The 19189-nt window shown below is 34.9% G+C and overlaps 1 protein-coding gene across 4 annotated transcripts in view; it reads right to left on the bottom strand.

Annotated features, from left to right (window-relative positions):
- Positions 1-2449: 2449 nt before the first annotated feature.
- SOS1 (SOS Ras/Rac guanine nucleotide exchange factor 1) overlaps positions 2450-19189 on the bottom strand; it is a 140857-nt gene continuing 124117 nt past the window's right edge. For 3 of the 4 annotated variants that reach the window (XM_076000691.1, XM_076000690.1, XM_012788505.2), the window contains 6 exons: positions 18266-18438; positions 17953-18069; positions 16699-16963; positions 10230-10274; positions 8356-8474; positions 2450-7428 (listed from right to left, as the gene is read on the bottom strand). In XM_076000691.1, the coding sequence (XP_075856806.1) occupies positions 6937-7428; positions 8356-8474; positions 10230-10274; positions 16699-16963; positions 17953-18069; positions 18266-18438 (1211 nt within the window). In that variant the 3' untranslated portion in view covers positions 2450-6936. The remainder of the gene's footprint in view (positions 7429-8355; positions 8475-10229; positions 10275-16698; positions 16964-17952; positions 18070-18265; positions 18439-19189) is intronic. The other variant, XM_076000689.1, reaches the window with a different exon arrangement.

The following is a 19189-nucleotide window of genomic DNA, read 5'->3' on the forward strand; positions in this document are numbered from 1 at the left end:
CCTGTGACTTGGCATGTTCTTTTCCCAGTTATGTGCATGTCTCATTCCCTTACCTCCTTCAAGTCTTTATTCCTATGTTACCCTCTCTATGAAAATGACTTTGACCATCCCATTTAAATTTTACCTCTCCTTACATTCCCAGACATCATATCGTTTTTTGTTCAGAACAGTTACAATATCCTAATGTATACTATACCTATTTATTATGCTTATTACTTATCGTCTGCATTTCCTCACCAGATTATAAACCCCATGATGATATGGATTTTTGTCTTTTTTTCATTGCCATATTCTTAACATCAGAACTGTACCTGGAACAATGAGTATTTGTTGAAAGTTGAATAGTCAGATAGGCCCTTATCAAATGCTTATAACCTAAGGTCAGTCAAAACTAAGTGATGATAATCAGCAAAGTAAAGCCACAGAGTAAAGAATCACATTATGGGGACTTTCAGGATAAACAACTAACCTCTTAAAAGATATAGAAAAGCAGGTTAACTGTGAAAACATAGCCTTTGGCCTGGCACAGTGGCTCACACCTATAATCCTAGCACTCTGGGAGGCCAAGGCGGGAGGATCACTTGAAGTCAGGAGTTCGAGACCAGCCTGAGCAAGAGTGAAACCCCATCTCTATGAAAAATAGAAAAAATTAGCCAGGCATGAGCTATCATGCCTGTAGTCCCAGCTACTCTGGAGGCTGAAGCAGGAGGATCGCTCAAGCTCAGGAGTTTGAGGTTTCAGTGAGCAATGATGATGCCACTACAGTCTACTAGCCAGGGTGACAGGAGACTCTGTCTCAAAAAAAGAAAACATATCCCTTATAACTCTAGTTATCATTTATTAAGCATCTACTCCGTGAAATGCATTGCACTTTTCACATTACCTTCAAACTTCCTAACAATCTCAAACAGATGTTAACCTCTGTGTGTTCATGAGAAACAGACTCATATTAGTTAAATAACTTTTCCAAAGTCATTCATGTAATAATGGAACCAGAATGTAAACACAGGTATGATTCCAAAGCACCTCTTGTTTTACATTATCAAATTGATTCTTTTCTTGATGAGTTATTAAGGCAGAGAAACTAACTTCTACATGGGCTATCATTTTTCTTGCCTGCAATAATAATTAAGAACCCTAACATGTTAGAATGGCCATAAATTTTCTTGGAATTTTACTCTATTAAAGACCTTCTTGCCTCTGAAAGCCATGTGCATCTATCTGCAAAAAGGCAAGCTTAACTATGGGCTGTACCATAGAGACTTAAGCACCCTGAATCTGTGATGATCTAACATGATTAAAATAAGTGAAAAAGCAAATCCCTGGTTAAAGCTCAAAAGAAGTCCTGTTTCAAGAGCAAATTCAGAATCAAGTTTGACTAATATCAGTGTTAACATCATTTTCCTATAGCTATTTAATTGATCACCTAGAATATACTCAATAATACATGCTTGGATTTCACAGTGTTTTACCAAATGAATTTGTATAAATCAATGATATTGTGTCTTTAAACCAGGGGAGGAAATCACCAATTTTAGGTATTCGTGAAAAGTCCTCCAAATACTAGGGATCAAAGTTGACTCAGTGTTCTCAGTCACTAATTTGATGTTGGCTAAGTCATCTCACATCTCTCGGTGTCACTTGCCTTAATTTTTAAATAAGGGGATTGGATCACTAAGGATTCATCAATTTTAACATTCTTTAGTTCACCTTGAATGACCTCACATTTGCATAATTGTTTAGTTATAAACTTAACACATTAACTGCCCTGTTAGTTGCATTTAACTAACGCTAGTTTTGAGCCCGGGGCCGTGTGAAGCATGTGTAACTCACATCTCTTTACCTTGGAAGCCTCATAAACTATTTTTTAAGTTGCATATAACTCACGCACAAAAAACAATAAAAAATAACAAATTTTTCATTAAATTAGAAAGGATTGTTTTATTTTAGAAGCTTTTATTCTATTTTTGTAATAAAACACTGGGGCCCTAAGGAAAAAAAAATTTTTCTAGTGTAGCAGTCAATATGTGAAACTCTATATTTTCATGCCAAGCCTAGAAAGAATTGCCAAAGGTCAAGCTACCTCATTCTCAGCAGAAGCTGCCTGTCAGGGAACTGTGATATCTTAAAATTTCTTTTATGGAACATAAATGCCTCAGCCCCTCTGAAACTCCATCCAGGTGACACCAAGGTCACTTTAAATTACTAATTTTCATCCCGGGAGCCTCCTCCCACAGTCACTACAATCATGTGATTTGACACAGAAGGAAAAAGGGAATTTCTTTAACCCCTTTACAATAACTTGATAGAGGAAAAAGTGCTTCCAAAGTATGACCATGATAAAATGCAGAATATTTCTATATGGCAAGTATGAGCTAAATGAGAATCACTAATGACTTTAAAAATACTGCCCGCTAAAATAAATACATGCAAAATAATACACTTGTGGGCTACGTAAGGCATTTTTCTTTATTATTTTCGGTTTATCTTAGTAATGCCAGAAAAATAACAGCCATTATTTTCACTTTAAATGCAAACCAAATACTGCTGCACACAGAGTACAAAGATTACCTACGAACATGGTTAGGTACAAAGGCCATAATAGATGTATAGACCACACTTTGTTCTTACATCAAAGTAAGACTGACAGATCAATTTTTTGACATTTTAGCAAATAACCGTGCTACTAAACAAAGGCAAATACACATATATACACAAACACATCTCAACTAAAATTATACATGTCACTTTGACAAACAAATTCAAATTCTCTGGTGGTTCCACCAGATATTTGCACCCCAAAGTCCCCTGCCCTAATCCCGCCCCCAAATGCTGACTTGATCTGAAGGAAAAAATTAGAGATGTTCTTAATTAAAGGCACATTTGGCAGCTACTGAAAGTGGCATGCATCTGGCACTGGTGCGCTCTCCCTAAGCCACACCACATGTACCTTCCATCTATTATGTATCTTGTTTCTTTGAGTGGTAGTCCAATGTGACCCACCTTTAGCTAACTTGCTTTATAATTCTGCAGCAGTTGGCTACTTAATGCACTATTTTCATTAAAGGCAAAAGGGAAATTTGCTCACAGTCGACAGAAAATGCACTTTACGGTGTCAAAAATGGAAAATAAGGCATGAAACTTACAAAACAAGTTACAAGTGCTTTTGTTGTTTAGAATTATCATGTTGACTTCATGCTTCCTAAGTAGAGCTCAAAATATTTTATTGGCTCATGTATAAGGGATTATGAAATGATTTAAAAGTTAGTTATAAGATGTTCAAAAGAGAAATATGTTGAATAAAGGCATTGTAAAGTCATCACTTTCCCTTATAAATAATTTTTTACTGCATAATTCTTTTAGCCAAACCAATATTAACCTTGTGATATTTGTTTATTGGTAAAGATTAATGTGCAATACAACAGGACCTACACTTGTACAAACAGTCACACAATATAGGTTAAAAGAATAAGTAAACCTATCCACAGCAGCAGAATACCAAGAAATAAATGGTTAAATTGTTTCTTTCTAAATCTGGAGGAAAACAAAGGTTTTCCTCAATATATACAACACTAATAGATTGGGACACCCCTCTCCCATTTATTTTGCTGAGCCACTTAAAAATCTGAATTTAAGCTGTCGTATTAAAAGACAATGAAATACAAGATTGAAGGAAGCTGAACTTGAGAATTAAGACAAGATCATGATCATAAATAAAACTAATTTTCGGTTTACATAAGGTAATTTTTGATTTATGAAAAAAAGGAAGAATTTAGAACCATAAATAGCCTCCAACTGACATAGTACTTACTTGTTCATTAGACTGTTCTGTTGATTGTCGTATTAGTGTGGCATGCTCTTTGTGAAATTCAGATTAAAGCATTCCCAAGTTGTTAAGAGAATAGTAACCTACTAAACATATAATTTGATACCCAAAAACTTTTAATTAAGCAACATTTAATGTTTCTGATAACTTGTAGCCTTAAAATACATTTGGAGGACTGGGAAAAGTAAATAACTGTAATCTTTCAATAAATTTAGAAATTTGTTTCTTATCTGTTCCTGTTTTAAAAAGTACTTAGATATGAAAAGCTTTCTTTTCTATTTATATTGATTATCAGCCCACTAAGTAAATTCAGCCTTGAAATATTTTCATTTTGTGATACAAAGGTAATTAAACATTTAGGAACGTTTCCATTTCTAAAAGAAATGTTCCACATTTTGGGATATTGTTAACAAAAAGTCATGGTGCATTGACTCCCTTGCAATGTCCTGAATTCAAAAGCAGAATTTTGTAATGATGCATTTATCTTCTCTGCCACTTTCTTGTCCCTAATTAAGTATATTTCAGTTACTACAAAGGATAAATTTGTCAACTAGTTAATGTTTCAGATTGAGAAGGCAAGGATATAGTTTTCTCACCTCCACCTAAGGGCATCCGATTGGAATTTTGTAATCAATTACCACTGCAGAAAATATTTTTACCCAATGTCACACTTCAGAATAAAAATATCCTCTATCCACAACGCATATAAAATTGTTGCACAGCGAAGTGGTCTCCTAGAACCACGGGATAGAAGAATGGTTCCCTTTGCAAGAAATATGGTTAGTACTCCAAATCTGAGTTTTTCCTCTTTATCAGATCAGGCAGGTTGAATAGGGTCATCATTTTATTGAAGGCTAACACACTAGCCAGGGCGATACTGAATGGACTCCAATGTGACTTTTCTCAGGTTCTCATTTGGAGTGGGGGTGGGGTAATTAAAAAGAGAAGTAATCAATAAGCCATAACAAGGGAAATCCTAAGGACAATGAGGCTGGCCCAATAAAAAGTCATGGGAGATTCTGGAATGTGTATCATGATTAGTTGTAGCAGCACTAGTAAGTGGAATTAGATAAATATTTGTTGAATGAACGATCTCATGGACACTTTACATCCAAGAGGGGATTTGAAATTAATTTTTTAGGACACTTTTAAATGAGGAGACATTTTATAAAGAGAAAAATGGCTACCATAATAGGAATGGCACAAATATTAAACAAAAAAGATTCAACTCTAACAAATAAGAAAAGACATGATAGGATGGACTGCTTAATGATGGTGCAATTAACATACTTTCTGGTCTTAAAGGACTATATACTGTACTATCGTGATGTACACTTAATGCTCTAATAAATATCACAGGAAATTATTAAAGTACTAGGTTTCCACCATTTGCAGCACTTTTAAAAATGTCTCTAATGGTGTGGTTAACAGAATCGCTGAAATGTTGCTTCATTATTCAGAGGACACATGCAGATACTGATGAACTGATGACTCTTTAAGGATGGAATACTGCACATTTCACAGACATTACAGTAGAGATTAATAAAACTTTTTCTCTTCAACAGGTGCATGCATTTCAGTCACAGTATTTGTTAGACTCAGAAAAGCAGTACATAGGCTTAATAAATAATCCATATTATGATAGTAATGATACGGGTAGATGTTCTATTATGAATAGTTCTGATAAGAGCGGAAGACCTCAAGCAAGGCAGAATGTTCAATATAAACCTTAACAAACCTTAACAAACTGTATACATGGTGCTTAGGAACTTAAAAAACTTACAAAATTTTGCTTAAAAGATATCCATCCTATTCTAACCAAATGTTTTCCCACATGCCAAACTGTGACTTTAGATCACTCTTTATGATTAATACGGATATCCAGAACTAGAAACCAAAGCGTACCACAATACGTGCTTTTATGCTTAGTGTTTTTGTGTGTTTTTCAACTGAAAGAAATAAGAATCGACCATTTTCTCCATATAATAATTTAATATATGCCAGCCAAACAAAGTATTTGTATCTTTATTCAATTAAATTAAAACAGACCTGCCAGGTATATTATATAACATTCACTATATACACATGATTTAGGCAATGCAAGGTAATTCTAGATATGCTGATTACTCAACTATTAGTAAAACATGAAGGGTGTCAGTGATACCCAGCAAGTGCTCCTTTTCACACTGGGTGCCTGCATTTCCATAGTGTGGTTAGAGGGACAGCCATGACATGGACTACCAGTAAACCTTTGGGGGAGAAGGGGCAAAAATGACAATCTAGCATAGATTAACAGTCTCCTAAATGTAAATAGTATACTTGACAGTTACATTTTTAAAAAAGTTCTTCTGTCATCTTAATGACACAAAACTTCTCGTTTGAAGGCAACACCACCACATTTTGTTTGGGTGTGTAGGGGCAGGTAGGGGCAGGTAGGGGAATGCTCTTAAAATTGGTATAATTATTCTTTAAAAAAAATAACAACAACAACAAAAAAGTACCTCTTTGGTGAAGCCTCGGTACCCATTCAGTTCACTGTAATAATCTGTAAACAGGACTGTAGTACAGTGCTGGGCCTTGATTTCAACAAGGTCAGGTACCACAGCCTTTCCTCACAGTCCTTTGAGTGATTTTTAAGAAAATATTCTAAAGTAGAAGAGTAAAGCAAAGCAAAGGAAAACAAAGGAGGACATAAGATCCCTGTTTAAGATTTTTTTTTAAAAGTGCATAATATTTTGAATTACAAAAACTGTCATTATGTGGGCCTGCTGGACACTAAACTGTGTTTTCCATCCCTTTAATGATAATGATCACTTCACAAAAAGAGGACTCCTGCCTATTGGCTGGAAAAAAGTCCCTTTACTTGATTTTCAGGTGCAATCAGTTGTCCAATTCCTCTAGCTCAGTCTTTCTGTATTCTAAACTGGAATACCATTTTCATTTTATAATTAATGTCTAGGTTAAAATTCATTGTCTTATACTGCATCTTGAAGTAGAGTCGTTAGTGTTTGGAGTTCTCATTTTAACTCCTCAGTGCTGGCACATTCAGTGCATCCATTGCCAGCAATGGATTTGGGGCTAGGAAAATAAACATCCCAGTACAGAGGAACTCAGGAAGAATGGGCATTCTCCAACAGTGGTGGTCCATCTCTGTGCATGGAGGGGTGTGTGTGCTCCCTTTTGTAAGTTTTTGGAGGGAGTTTAGGGATATGTTGAGAAGTGCTTTGTCGTGGAGGAACAGGCGGCCCAGCAATGGAATGAAGGTCCACTTCTTGTGTCAATGGTGGTGATGGCAGATGCCTCCTTGTGCCATGAGGAGAAGGTGTTTGAGGAGGAGGTGGTGTAAAGGGGGAAGGGCTGTTTGGGAAGAAGGCATTGCCATGATCACTTTTTTTGCCCAAAGGGGGAGGTTGGAGATGTAGTGGTGAGCTTGAGAAAACATCAGGTGTCCTCACAGGTTCTCGTGGTGGTAATAAGGGAGGGCTTTCAGGAGGGTCTGATATAGAGGTCCGGTCTGATATTGAATATCGTGGTGAATAGGCTTTTGATGTGGGTTGCCTAGGAGGAATAGCTGGGGGGCTGTCCAAGTGCTTAGACATAATCTAACAAATGAGAAAAAGAACAGAACACACATTTATTAATAAATTAATTTAAGTAGTAGCATGAATATATTAAGAATTTTAAGTTGGGGTTTTCAAACATGCTATTGCTGGGATGCTAGGTGTAGAACAGGGATTTTTGCCATGTTTTGAATGGGAGGTTCTGCCAATTCAGAGAAAAAAATATTTTTGCCAAAGTTTTTACCCCAATTTTTTTCCTCAAAATCTTCTTGTTTGCTGCTACTTGCCTATCAGTCATTCTAGTATAAGGTTATTTCTGATTTAGCATAAATTGCCTATTAATTTTATAGTTTAAAATTTCCTATGTTAACATTTCATGAAGTTCTGCAAAGAGTGTCTTGACTTATCCTGATGCTCTGCTCTCTGGACAGCTTAAGAATCAATGAATTGTTAGCAGCTGGCCAAAAAAAAAAAAAATTAAACAAGTGGAAAAAATAGCTATTTTGAGCCTTTAGGGTCTCTTCCAACCTGGAATTTTCATGAAAACTCCATTGAAAAGCACATCAGAGTCACTGTGAAGGGCTCAGATAAGATATGTTAGCATATGCTAACATACAGTTTCAGTTATACTGTGCCTTCATACAAAGCTTAATCCTTTCTTTTCTTTCCTTTCCTTTCCTCTGTTTTTGTGTTTAAGACTAAATTACTCTTACTTCATAGACTAAAACTTGTTTTATTCCTTGGGAATACTTATAGCTTAGGTTTATAAAGGTTTTGAAAACACCAAACTACCTTCAGAAGAAAAGCATTATTGCATTTCTGCACACTAAATCCATATTTAATATTTATTAAGTCCAAATACTCTGAAATGTTAACCTAGCCTGGTGAGAGCTAAACTAGACATAAGCAATTTGTGATAATGTAACTGTAATGATTCCAATTTCTAGATAACAAGATTTTCTACTTTACCTTAGATGGCGAAGATTCCGCTGGGGCAGATTCTGGTCGTCTCCGTGGAGGAACAGGAGGGGGGATGGGCACTTCATCAGTGCCCTTGGTTAAACTTATAGATGATACTGAAGCAGATCCTGTAGGATGTTAAATTTTTCTTTTTTAAAAAAACTTCATGGGAATTTTATTTCACTTATTAATCTTGAAAAGGCTTAGCTGGAAACTGCTTATATTTATTAAAAAGAAATGTGTAGAAGTATCAAAAGCAGTTCAATAAACCAATGCCCAATAATACTTTACTTATTAAAGCAAACTGCTATATAAAAGCATGCAGAAATTTTTTAGCAGAATTTTTAGAAATAAGCTGCATAAGATATTCTGTTACTATGTTTGAATAAAACATTCCCACTAGTAATCTATTCTTGGTATTTTTAATTGGTTCTGATTCTCAGATGTCTGGGAGAAATAGCAAGCTATTGAAAATCTTTGGAATCATAATTTTTAAGCTTTGTGATGGGCTCATTTTTTTCCTTTGACTTTATTAGTATAGAATTTCCCTTTCCTTATTGGATAGTCCCTGGGAATAGAGTTTCTGATCTTAACCATAAGGAAATAATGCAGGCATATAAATAATTATACTTTGGAAGACGACAATGTATGTTGTTAGCTAGTTTATGAATACTATTAAGATATGAAACAGTGGCCGGGCGCTGTGGCTCACGCCTGTAATCCTAGCTCTTGGGAGGCCGAGGCGGGCGGATTGCTCAAGGTCAGGAGTTCAAAACCAGCCTGAGCAAGAGCGAGACCCCGTCTCTACTATAAATAGAAAGAAATTAATTGGCCAACTGATATATATATAAAAAATTAGCCGGGCATGGTGGCGCATGCCTGTAGTCCCAGCTACCCGGGAGGCTGAGGCAGAAGGATCACTCGAGCCCAGGAGTTTGAGGTTGCTGTGAGCTAGGCTGACGCCACGGCACTCACTCTAGCCTGGGCAACAAAGCGAGACTCTGTCTCAAAAAAAAAAAAAAAAGATATGAAACAGTACTTAATCATTCAAAATTATACTCAGTAGGTTCTTTGTGTCTTTTAAACATTAAGCTTTTTGTTTTGTCAATTAAATGTTATAATACAGATCTTAAAAAGAGTACTTTGTGCACTGACATTATTCAAATGATCAACATTTTGATCACCCACCTTTTTTCTTAAGAGACTAGATACAGTTAATTTCACTTATAACTAGTACTTTCTATTGTATACATTTTGAAATCACTTGTATGAAAGGACAGCAAAAAGTATTAATCTATTAGCTTAAAATAATTAAAATAATAGAATTTAGTGAATTGTTAGTTTACTTTAAAATTAAATACAAATAGCTACAATGGAAGTTTTTTATTAGTGGTGAATATTTAGGCTATACTTTAAATAGTTACAATTATAATACGGGTCTTCTAAAGTCAAAAGCAGTTATTTGCCTACAATCTATGCTGCCACCAGGCTAAGTGTATTTTGTGCTTTAGACACTGCATGTAGCTGCCAGCATTCCCATACGCGCATGCATGCTTTTGCTTTTTTCCCCCAAAGTTGAGCATTAACATTTATCTAGAAGTCTATAGTTGGAAAAGATAAAAAAGATTAAATGTAGAAGCCACTTATTTAATAAGTTCTTTTAAGAGGAAAAAAAAAAGGTTTACAAAAAGCATGAAAAGTATATAAATTTAAGCAAATCATTTATGATCAAAAGATAGCACAAGTGAAGGCCTCACTTTTAGAATGTTGCAAGCAAGGTACCAGTGCTGCCAGACCCAAGAAGAGTTTAATAGGAAAGTTTATACTTGGTTTGATTTTTAAAGCCAAAGCAGAATTATGAGTCTTAAACCAAATATACTAACTTGGGCCATGGGGCAGTGTAACTTGGATAAAGACGGTATCGTTGCCTGTGAAAGGAAACAAGAGAAAGTAGATTTTTTTTTCTTTCATTGATATATCCAACTCATCTGTGAAAATTTATATTTATGATGAAAATGTTACTCTTGTCACCCTAGTTTTAAAAAATGTTGTAACAGTTTGTGGTAAAAAGCTCATTACTACTTACTTTTGAGAAGAAAAAATAATTGAATTAATATCATATTGGGAATTTTGAAGATACCTTTAGGTTTAATACTTGATGTTATAATTAAATGAAAGGTATTCATGAAAAAACAAATATCCCTACATTACTGGAAAACTTAAAAATGTATAAACTCAAGCAAAAATTCAGCTGGACGTATAGAAATATGTCACTTATAAAAGATTATTTTGAAAACTCAAACTTGTGAAACAATAAATAAATTTATTTTATATAAATTGAAAAATAAAAGAGAGTTTCTTACTAATATTGTTATATATCTTTGAAAAATATTCTTGGGGCATATATTCTCATCATAAAATAACTAGAGCTTGGATATTAAAACAAGCATGGGCCGGGCGCTGTGGCTCACGCCTGTAATCCTAGCTCTTGGGAGGCCGAGGCGGGCGGATTGCTCAAGGTCAGGAGTTCAAAACCAGCCTGAGCAAGAGCGAGACCCCGTCTCTACTATAAATAGAAAGAAATTAATTGGCCAACTGATATATATATAAAAAATTAGCCGGGCATGGTGGCGCATGCCTGTAGTCCCAGCTACCCGGGAGGCTGAGGCAGAAGGATCACTCGAGCCCAGGAGTTTGAGGTTGCTGTGAGCTAGGCTGACGCCACGGCACTCACTCTAGCCTGGGCAACAAAGCGAGACTCTGTCTCAAAAAAAAAAAAAAAAAAAAAAAAAAACAAGCATGAAAGTGACTTTTTTCCTACTATATTCATAAACTTTTTAAAAAAGTTAACAAACATTTGGTGTCTAGACTCATTTTGTGTAGGAAACTCACTGATAAATTTAGAATGTCTGATTTCAACAATATTAATTCCTTAAAAAAAAAAATTGAAGCTGGACATGGTGGCTCATGTCTGTAATCCTAGCACTTTTGGAGGCAAAGACAAGAGGACTACTTGAGCCCAGGAGTTCAAGACTAGCCTGGGCAACATAGCAAGACCTTGTATGTAAAAAAAATAAAAATAAAAAATAATTAGCTGGGGGTAGTGGCATAGAACTGTTTGTTGTCCCAGCTACTGGGAAGGCTGAGCTGGGAGGAACGCTTGAGCCCAAGAGTTTGAGGTTACAGTGAACTATGATCATGCCACTGCACTCCAGCTTGAGCAACAGAGTGAGACTCTGTGTCAAAATACATACATACATACATACTTACATACATAAAAATAAAATATAAAAATTAAAAATAAAAAAATAAAAATCTAAAGCCAGAGAGAGCCCCAAGAGCATTAAAGCAGGAAAATTGAGACAAAAGGCTAGATGATCTATATTAGCTATAAATCAATATAATTATTTATGTTACACTACCTCATGTTAACAACATATGGAACAGATAATACCCAAGAGACTAAAATAATTCCTCTAACACTAAACTGAGCTGATTTTTAAAAATTAAGATTTCTTTGGCCAGGTGCAGTGGTTCATGCCTATAATCCTAGCACTCTAGGAGGCTGAGGCAGGAGGATGGCTTGAGGCCAGGAGTTCAAGACCAGCCTGAGCAAGAGCGAGACCCCGTCTCTACAAAAAACTAGAAAAAATCAGCTGGGCAAGGTAGTGTGTGCCTGTAGTTCTAGCTACTCGGGAAGCTGAGACAGGAGGATCGCTTGAGCCCAGGAGTTTGAGGTTGCAGTGAGCTCGGATGAAACCACTGCACTCTACCCAAGGTGACAGAGTGAGGCTCTGTCTCAAAAAATAAAATAAATAAATAAATAAAAGAGGAAAAGAAAAATTCAGATTTCTCTTTCTCTCATCTTTTTTTTTTTTTTTTTTTTTTGCACAATAGGCAATCACTCATAATTTGGAACATTTGTTTATTCAGGCTTATTTAGCCAGGGGAAATAATTTTATATTCTAGGTTGAGCCGGCACAACTTCTATTAACTTGATTGCTTATATAGACACAGTGGTCTTATTTCCCTGAGGCCAAATTTCAAATAATCTGTCCCATTACCTCCTTTCCATATGTGCTAGTATTTATTTGGAACCCATGATTACTAACTGTAGCAATCCAGCTAATTCTAATAAACTACCTCTCAGAAGATTAAAATTCATTTTTACATTCTAAAATTATATGAAGCTATTGCTCTGTCAATGATTTTCTTCACTGTTAGGCACCTATGACATGATAGGGATTAAGGGAATATTCAGCTCTAGTGTTTACCTGCTTATATATTTCCTGCTTTTCTTGAAAACTAAATAAATATAACTCCTGGAGATAAGCCTCAAAAACATGTGGTAGTGCACTTAGTACAATATAGGAATAAAATAAAAACATAAAGCTCAGCTGTTACAAGCTGCAGTCTTTTGAAAGAATAATTATACATATGAATAGACATAGGTACACAGATGTAAACTTGGCTTTGATCATGTTTTATATAGCATAGGCTTAGATTCATACATTTGGTAAATTTGAGGTTCTCTGATTTTTTACTTTATATTAAGTTGCCTGGTCTGGTTGCCTGGAAAATGCTATAAAAAATTCTTTTAGAATTTTACATGCTGTAATCAAGAAATATATGCTAGAAATTCTTGTTAGCTAGATACTCAACAAATTTATTGATAATAACTTAGCAGTGAAATCCAGTTATCTAAAAAGTAGTATTAATTTATTAAATATAAATTCCAGATAACAGACCAACTGAACATTAGAATCCCCTTGGGAGTTTTTAAAAATTCTGATACCCAGGTACCAATTCCAGTCTAGTATAGACTACACCTAGGTATTTTTTTAAAGCTCCCCAAGGGATTATACAATACACTCAGGGTTGAAACCACTGTTGAAGACAATCCCGAGTTTATAAAGGAGTCATTCTTGAAATAGAAATAAGCATTTTCCTATAGAAAAAAAATGGCATAAATGACATAAATTATGGATAACTTCTTAAACTTACAAAAGCCTGGTAAATAAATGCAAATGTTTTTGAGATTAGAAACTCATCACCTACAGTAATCTTCCATGAAGAAAAGCCTTGCATTTCTGCTTGAAATGCTTGTGATACATCTTTTTCTTGTTAAACCTTCCTCTACTAAGAAATGGAGACAAAATTCCTCTCCAGCACATAGACCAGGTCAGACCTCTGGCCTATATTTTATGACTAGGCAATCTTCAAACAGGAAGGTAACAAGCATTACTTCATTTTCCCCTCTCTGTGTTAGCAGCAGAAACAAAGTAGTGAGCCAGGTGGTCTTTTCTCTTTTCCTAGGCACTGTCATTATTACCTCATTCATTGGTGGACCTGGCCAGGGCAAGCTGTGGAGCAGGACTTTGAATGTGAGGTTATAAATGGCAACACTAAGTAGGTGGTCAGTTCTCTTCCTTCTTTGACTTTACCATAAAGCTTTCCGTGACTATTCTTGTCCATTCTGAGGTCATCTTTCTGTAAACTTATAGTATTTTTGTCTTCACCACTCATTTAGCATTTAACTATGATTCTCTTTGTACTATGATTATTTTTAATTTCTTAGTAAGACTGCAAGTTTTCCCATAGAAGACATGTAAATGCTTAGCAAGGAGTAAGATATGCAACACATACTGGCTGAAAGAACTATATAGGTTTAAAAGATTATTTGGGGGAAAAAAAACTATAAGAGTAAAAAAGAACAGCATTAGGATTTATTTAAAAAAATTGTAGTCAAACTTGGCCTTTTGAAAAATTTAAGCAGTGTAACTATCTGCTGCTTTGTATTGAGTGGAATGTGTTCAGATGATATGACTGCAGTCTTCCTGCCAGGCCCTGAGGGAAACAGGAAGTAGGTATTCACTCTGGTGGCAAAATGGTTGGTAGCAAGTTAGAGACTCAGGTGATCTCCACAGTAGTAGCAGATCTGTTAGGCAGAAGTGGAGTCAAAAGCAGGTGAGGACTTTTAATACACATAGGCTGCTGATAAGTTTTTACTAAAAGCAATGGGAGTAGTTATACGAATTTTCTTTATCACAAAAAAAGAAAAATTGAGAGAAGCCTCAAGTCTAAGATTACAAAGCCTAACTCCTCAATGTATTCTCCACCTGCCCAGCTGTTTAAGTTAATACTGGTCCACTGCCACATCTTAGAAAGCACTGGTCCAGAGCACCGCATTCCAGAATGATTCCTTCTTCCCTGTTTTATTAATCATTTAAAGATTCAGCACTAGTAAAGAACTTAATGTGCTTATCTTCTGTTTTTCCTTTTCTATTTGTAGCTACTTAAACTAAGAGAAGTAGAATTTGCAATTAACAGCTTTCATGTGGTTTCAATAATTCACTTATTTGAGAATCTTTATAATTAGACCCATAGCTGTCTGCTCTAAGGGAAAAATCCTGCAAACAGTTAAATGGGTCAGAATAAATAATGATTTTAGGTCAGATATACTGAAAAAGAATCTGGGTTCATTTTATTACTTAATTTAGGGAGTTGGAAGTTGGGGAGAATAAATGGGAATTTTTTTATCTGTGTCTGTTTGAACTTATGAAAAATATATGGCAGCTTACTATGTGTATAACATGACTCCATGATCCCAGTCACCAAATAAATCCAAGTTGCATTATTCTCAAGCCAAATTCACTTTAGATGGTACGAAGACAAGACAGAATGCTGGTCTGCAAATGTATGTACACTATAGGAATAAACAAATAGTATTCTGAACCAAATGTCAAAATAATGTACCTCCAAAGAATTATTTTATGTAGATTTTTAGTTAGGTTCTTTCAACTGAGAGAACCTTAATCTAATTTGATCCCAAGAAGGCACAGAAAAAGTATTTTATTTAAAATCAGAAAGCTCACTAGCAGACTGGGATGACAAACCTGATTTCTCACTCCTAGGTTAATGCTTCTCAACCTCCCCCATAATAATCTCATGCTGTCTCCTTACTGGATTCTATTATGTCATATACTAGGGCGGAACTTGATCAGCACATCGAACTAAGACAGCCAATGGGAAGAGTATGTAGAAGTGGTAATGAAAAGGCAAAAGGTGACTGGATTCAAGTTTGATTTTGTGATAAATGAATGAAAAACGGTTGTGTGTTCTCAGAAGAGCTGTAAAGCTCCACATGCAATTAATTAGAAAATTAATGGTGACCTAGATTTAAAAGGTAGCCTCTTCAAAGGGTAGAGTTGAGAGCTGTACAGTTTGGCAGCCACACATAATTTTTGAGCATTTGACTGTGGCTTGTCCAAATTGAGATGTGCTGTAAGTATAAAATGCACATTGGATTTTAAAGCTTTAGAACAAAAAGAAGAATGTAAAATATCTCAGTAATATTATATTCATTTCATGTTGAAATGACAATTTTTTAATATACTGGGCTAAATAAAATATATTATTAAAAATTATTTTTGCTTTTTCTAATGTGGCTACTAGACATTTACACTTATACATGTGGTTCACATTATATTTCTATAAGATAGTGCTGGTCTACAAATAAAAGAGGGATAAGCAATAGTATGCAGTCTGTAAGATTTGTATGGCTGTGCTGAAAAGCATAGGCAGTGTACTAGCCAGCACTGTATACCATCAGGGTACCACGGGGTAGGCTGAGAAAGGGTTAATTAGGAGTTCGAATTGGATACACTGCAAAATGAAAAGCTACTGCAGAATTTGGTGGGGACTGGATGGTGGCGTACCCTGAGTAGTATTCAAATACAGGTTGAGCATTCCTTACCTGAAATGCTTAGGACCAGAAGTGTTTTGGATTTTGGATTATTGCATTATACCTACTGGTGTAGGATCCCTAATCCGAAAATACAAAGTCCTTCAATGAGCACTTCCTTTGAGTGGCACATTGGCACTCAAAAAGTTTTGGATTTTGGAGCATTTCAGATTTCAGATTTCTGAATTAGGAATATACAACCTATGTAATACTTTTGGAGGCAGCATTTGAAACACAGCACTGACATTCTTTGCAGATTTTAATTATCTTAGTTTCTTCTGGATATGAGGAATGCATCGTGAAATGCTCAAATGAAGTTTAAATTACCAATTTTACAACCAGGCCTTTCAGTAAAGTATAATAAATTTATAAATTATATTATTTTATTATATTATATTTATAATTTATTATATCTGTTCCAGCAGATTTTTTAAAAATTGAAGGTTGCTGGAGTTTAGAATTTGTCTTATATTTGATATAATAATATCTTTTGAAATGCACTTGTCTACAAATTCACACACACACACAAAATCAGAGATTCTTTTTTTTACCTCTAGCATGTATAGTGCTAATAAATACCTTAATACATTTAAAAGTTTAGCACCTACTTGAGTGAAAAGGGCTTGAATGATCAGAGTCAAAGACGCTGCAAACATCTGTGGTACTGGAAGCACCAGAAGCAGGAGGAGGTGTTAATGGTGTTCTTGGAGAATTTGGTGCAGATGCTGTACTTTCTGTTTCACTTTCAGGGATCCTACTGTAACTAATTTTCCTTGGCTCTTGCTGCAGAGGTGTGGGATGCCTCATGGTACCTGGTCTTGGGTTTGATGGACGAACACCAGGAGATTTTAGGGGATAGTTATATTTTTTTGGCTGTAGACATATCAAAAGAAAGACAATATTTAAAACACTACAGTAGAAAAGGCAGGTTACTCTGTACGTGCCTGTTAAAATTCAACTGAAGTCTAGGAAAATCCTCAATCACTAATATGGAAGTTACATAATGATTCAAATCCAAGTATCTAAGTCAAAGCATCAACATTCCATCTTGCTAAAGCCTGGATTATATAAACTGTTTAGGGAATGAATTTCTTTAAATAACTGAGTTTTTGTCTTATAAATACCAGAGTATTTGCTTTTTTAATAATTTTGGGTAGAAATATTCTAAAGTGTATATTTCGCTGGCTTTTAAAACAGACTATTTTATAAATAAACACGGGAGGTGGGGTGGTAGGGGGAACAACCCAGACTATTTTGAGCAAATTTAACCTTGCTGGAAAAAATAAGATCATCATTATGAATTATAATGCCTTACTATGCTACGATACAGTGATACCATTAGGATCATTTGAGCTGTTCACAAATGCATTAAATTGCCTGTGTTCATTTGTGTGTGTTAGGTTTGTGGCATTTGTATTTTTCTGGCTAATGATTCTTCATGGTTAATAGTTCTAACAAGTCATTACTTCTAAAAAGTCATATAAGTAAATATATTTAAATGAATCTAGGATAAATTCATTAAATTTCCTGTCCTTAGTATAAATCTTGAGTAACATTTTTTTTTGGGTAAAACCAAAGACAATAAAAAATTTACATATTTGTTCAATTTCATCATCTATCATATCAAGATTTATTCAAATTAATATTAATGTTCATTTATTTAGAAAAAGTGGGATATCTCTGGCATATTTATTCAGCACTTCTTTATTACTTTTAACTATCACATGTGTACTTCATCCTGGAATGCCCTTATAGAAAGCTACCTATGTAACACATATGTTAGTGATAACATCACCAGATGTAGATGACAAGCACAAGAAAATGCATAAATGTAAGAGAAATATAAATACATGAATGCTTACAAATCTTGGGAGAGGCTTAGGGTTTCGTGGTTCTATTTCTAGGGATTTGTTGAAAAGATAATCTGTAAATTCTTTTTCCATGCTATTTCCCATTGGATTCAAGTTTTCAAAGAACCTCTAAAATAAATGCAAAGAAATAATTGTTAATATTATAAATTTAGTTTGAAATTCATGAAAATAATTTAAGAAAATACTTAACATAAAATCTGAATTATTTATTTTATTTCCCCTTTTCTCCCCTACAAAATAAACCTGCCCTTTATCAGAAGGTTTATAAACTTAATCAGAAATATGTGTCTTTAATTCAACTTACTTTGATGTCTAACTCTACTCGTAAACAATAAGGCTGATTTTGGTACTGCTGGATCTCTCCTGTTATTTCTGCTACTTTCCTCCTTTTGCTAAAGTTTATAAGCTCTTTTCCATGTCTTTTTAGGACCTCAGGGTTGCCTTCTTCTGTTTTCAAGATATTAGTGAGATAAATTCCTAGAAGATAATATAATGAAATTATTTCAAGGATAAGGAAGGAAAAAAGCAAGTTTTTTTCTTTTTCATTAATCGTGGGCATATGACACTGTACCATTTTAGTCACCATAACTAAAGAATCAAGGCTCAGATTTCTATGCTGTGAAAAACAACAAGCTAAGTAAATATCAAGAGAAACATTTTTGTAAGTATCATTCTTCTGTGAAAGACTTAAATTTTATAGATAATCGAGAAAAAGGGAGATTTTATAGATAACCAGGAAAAAGGGAGACCAAGTTTAATAAATAGGTTATTGGACATAAATCACAGTTTTGTTAAAAGAACTTTAAGAATAACCCCATCATTAATGACACATATTTTTGGCAAATGGGGAAAATGCTAAGTCAGAGGATCACATTTTCTGTTTACTTAGCTCTGGAGGCCCCACTGTAGGTTGTTATAATTTGCAATTCAGAGGTAGTACTATTTAGATAGTCTTATTCATGGAAATGTGGAAGGATTTGCAAACCTATCAAACACAGCACTGTATATAATATATGTATATTCTGGTCTTCAATCATTCTAAGACTTAGTGGTAACTGGTAACTGAGTTCCTGTTTCCCCATCACTACAGGTTGTGCATAGGATGAGGAGGAGAAGCAGCAAAATAACAGGCACTTTAGTTCTTCATACAGCCTTCTAGTACCAGACCACTTCAGTTCCTTTCTATTCTAGCATAAAGGTTTTGGAGCCAGCTCTGCTGCTTTCTACT

The sequence above is a fragment of the Microcebus murinus genome, chromosome 3, assembly GCF_040939455.1.
Source record: "Microcebus murinus isolate Inina chromosome 3, M.murinus_Inina_mat1.0, whole genome shotgun sequence".
NCBI classification, from domain to species: Eukaryota; Metazoa; Chordata; class Mammalia; order Primates; family Cheirogaleidae; genus Microcebus; species Microcebus murinus.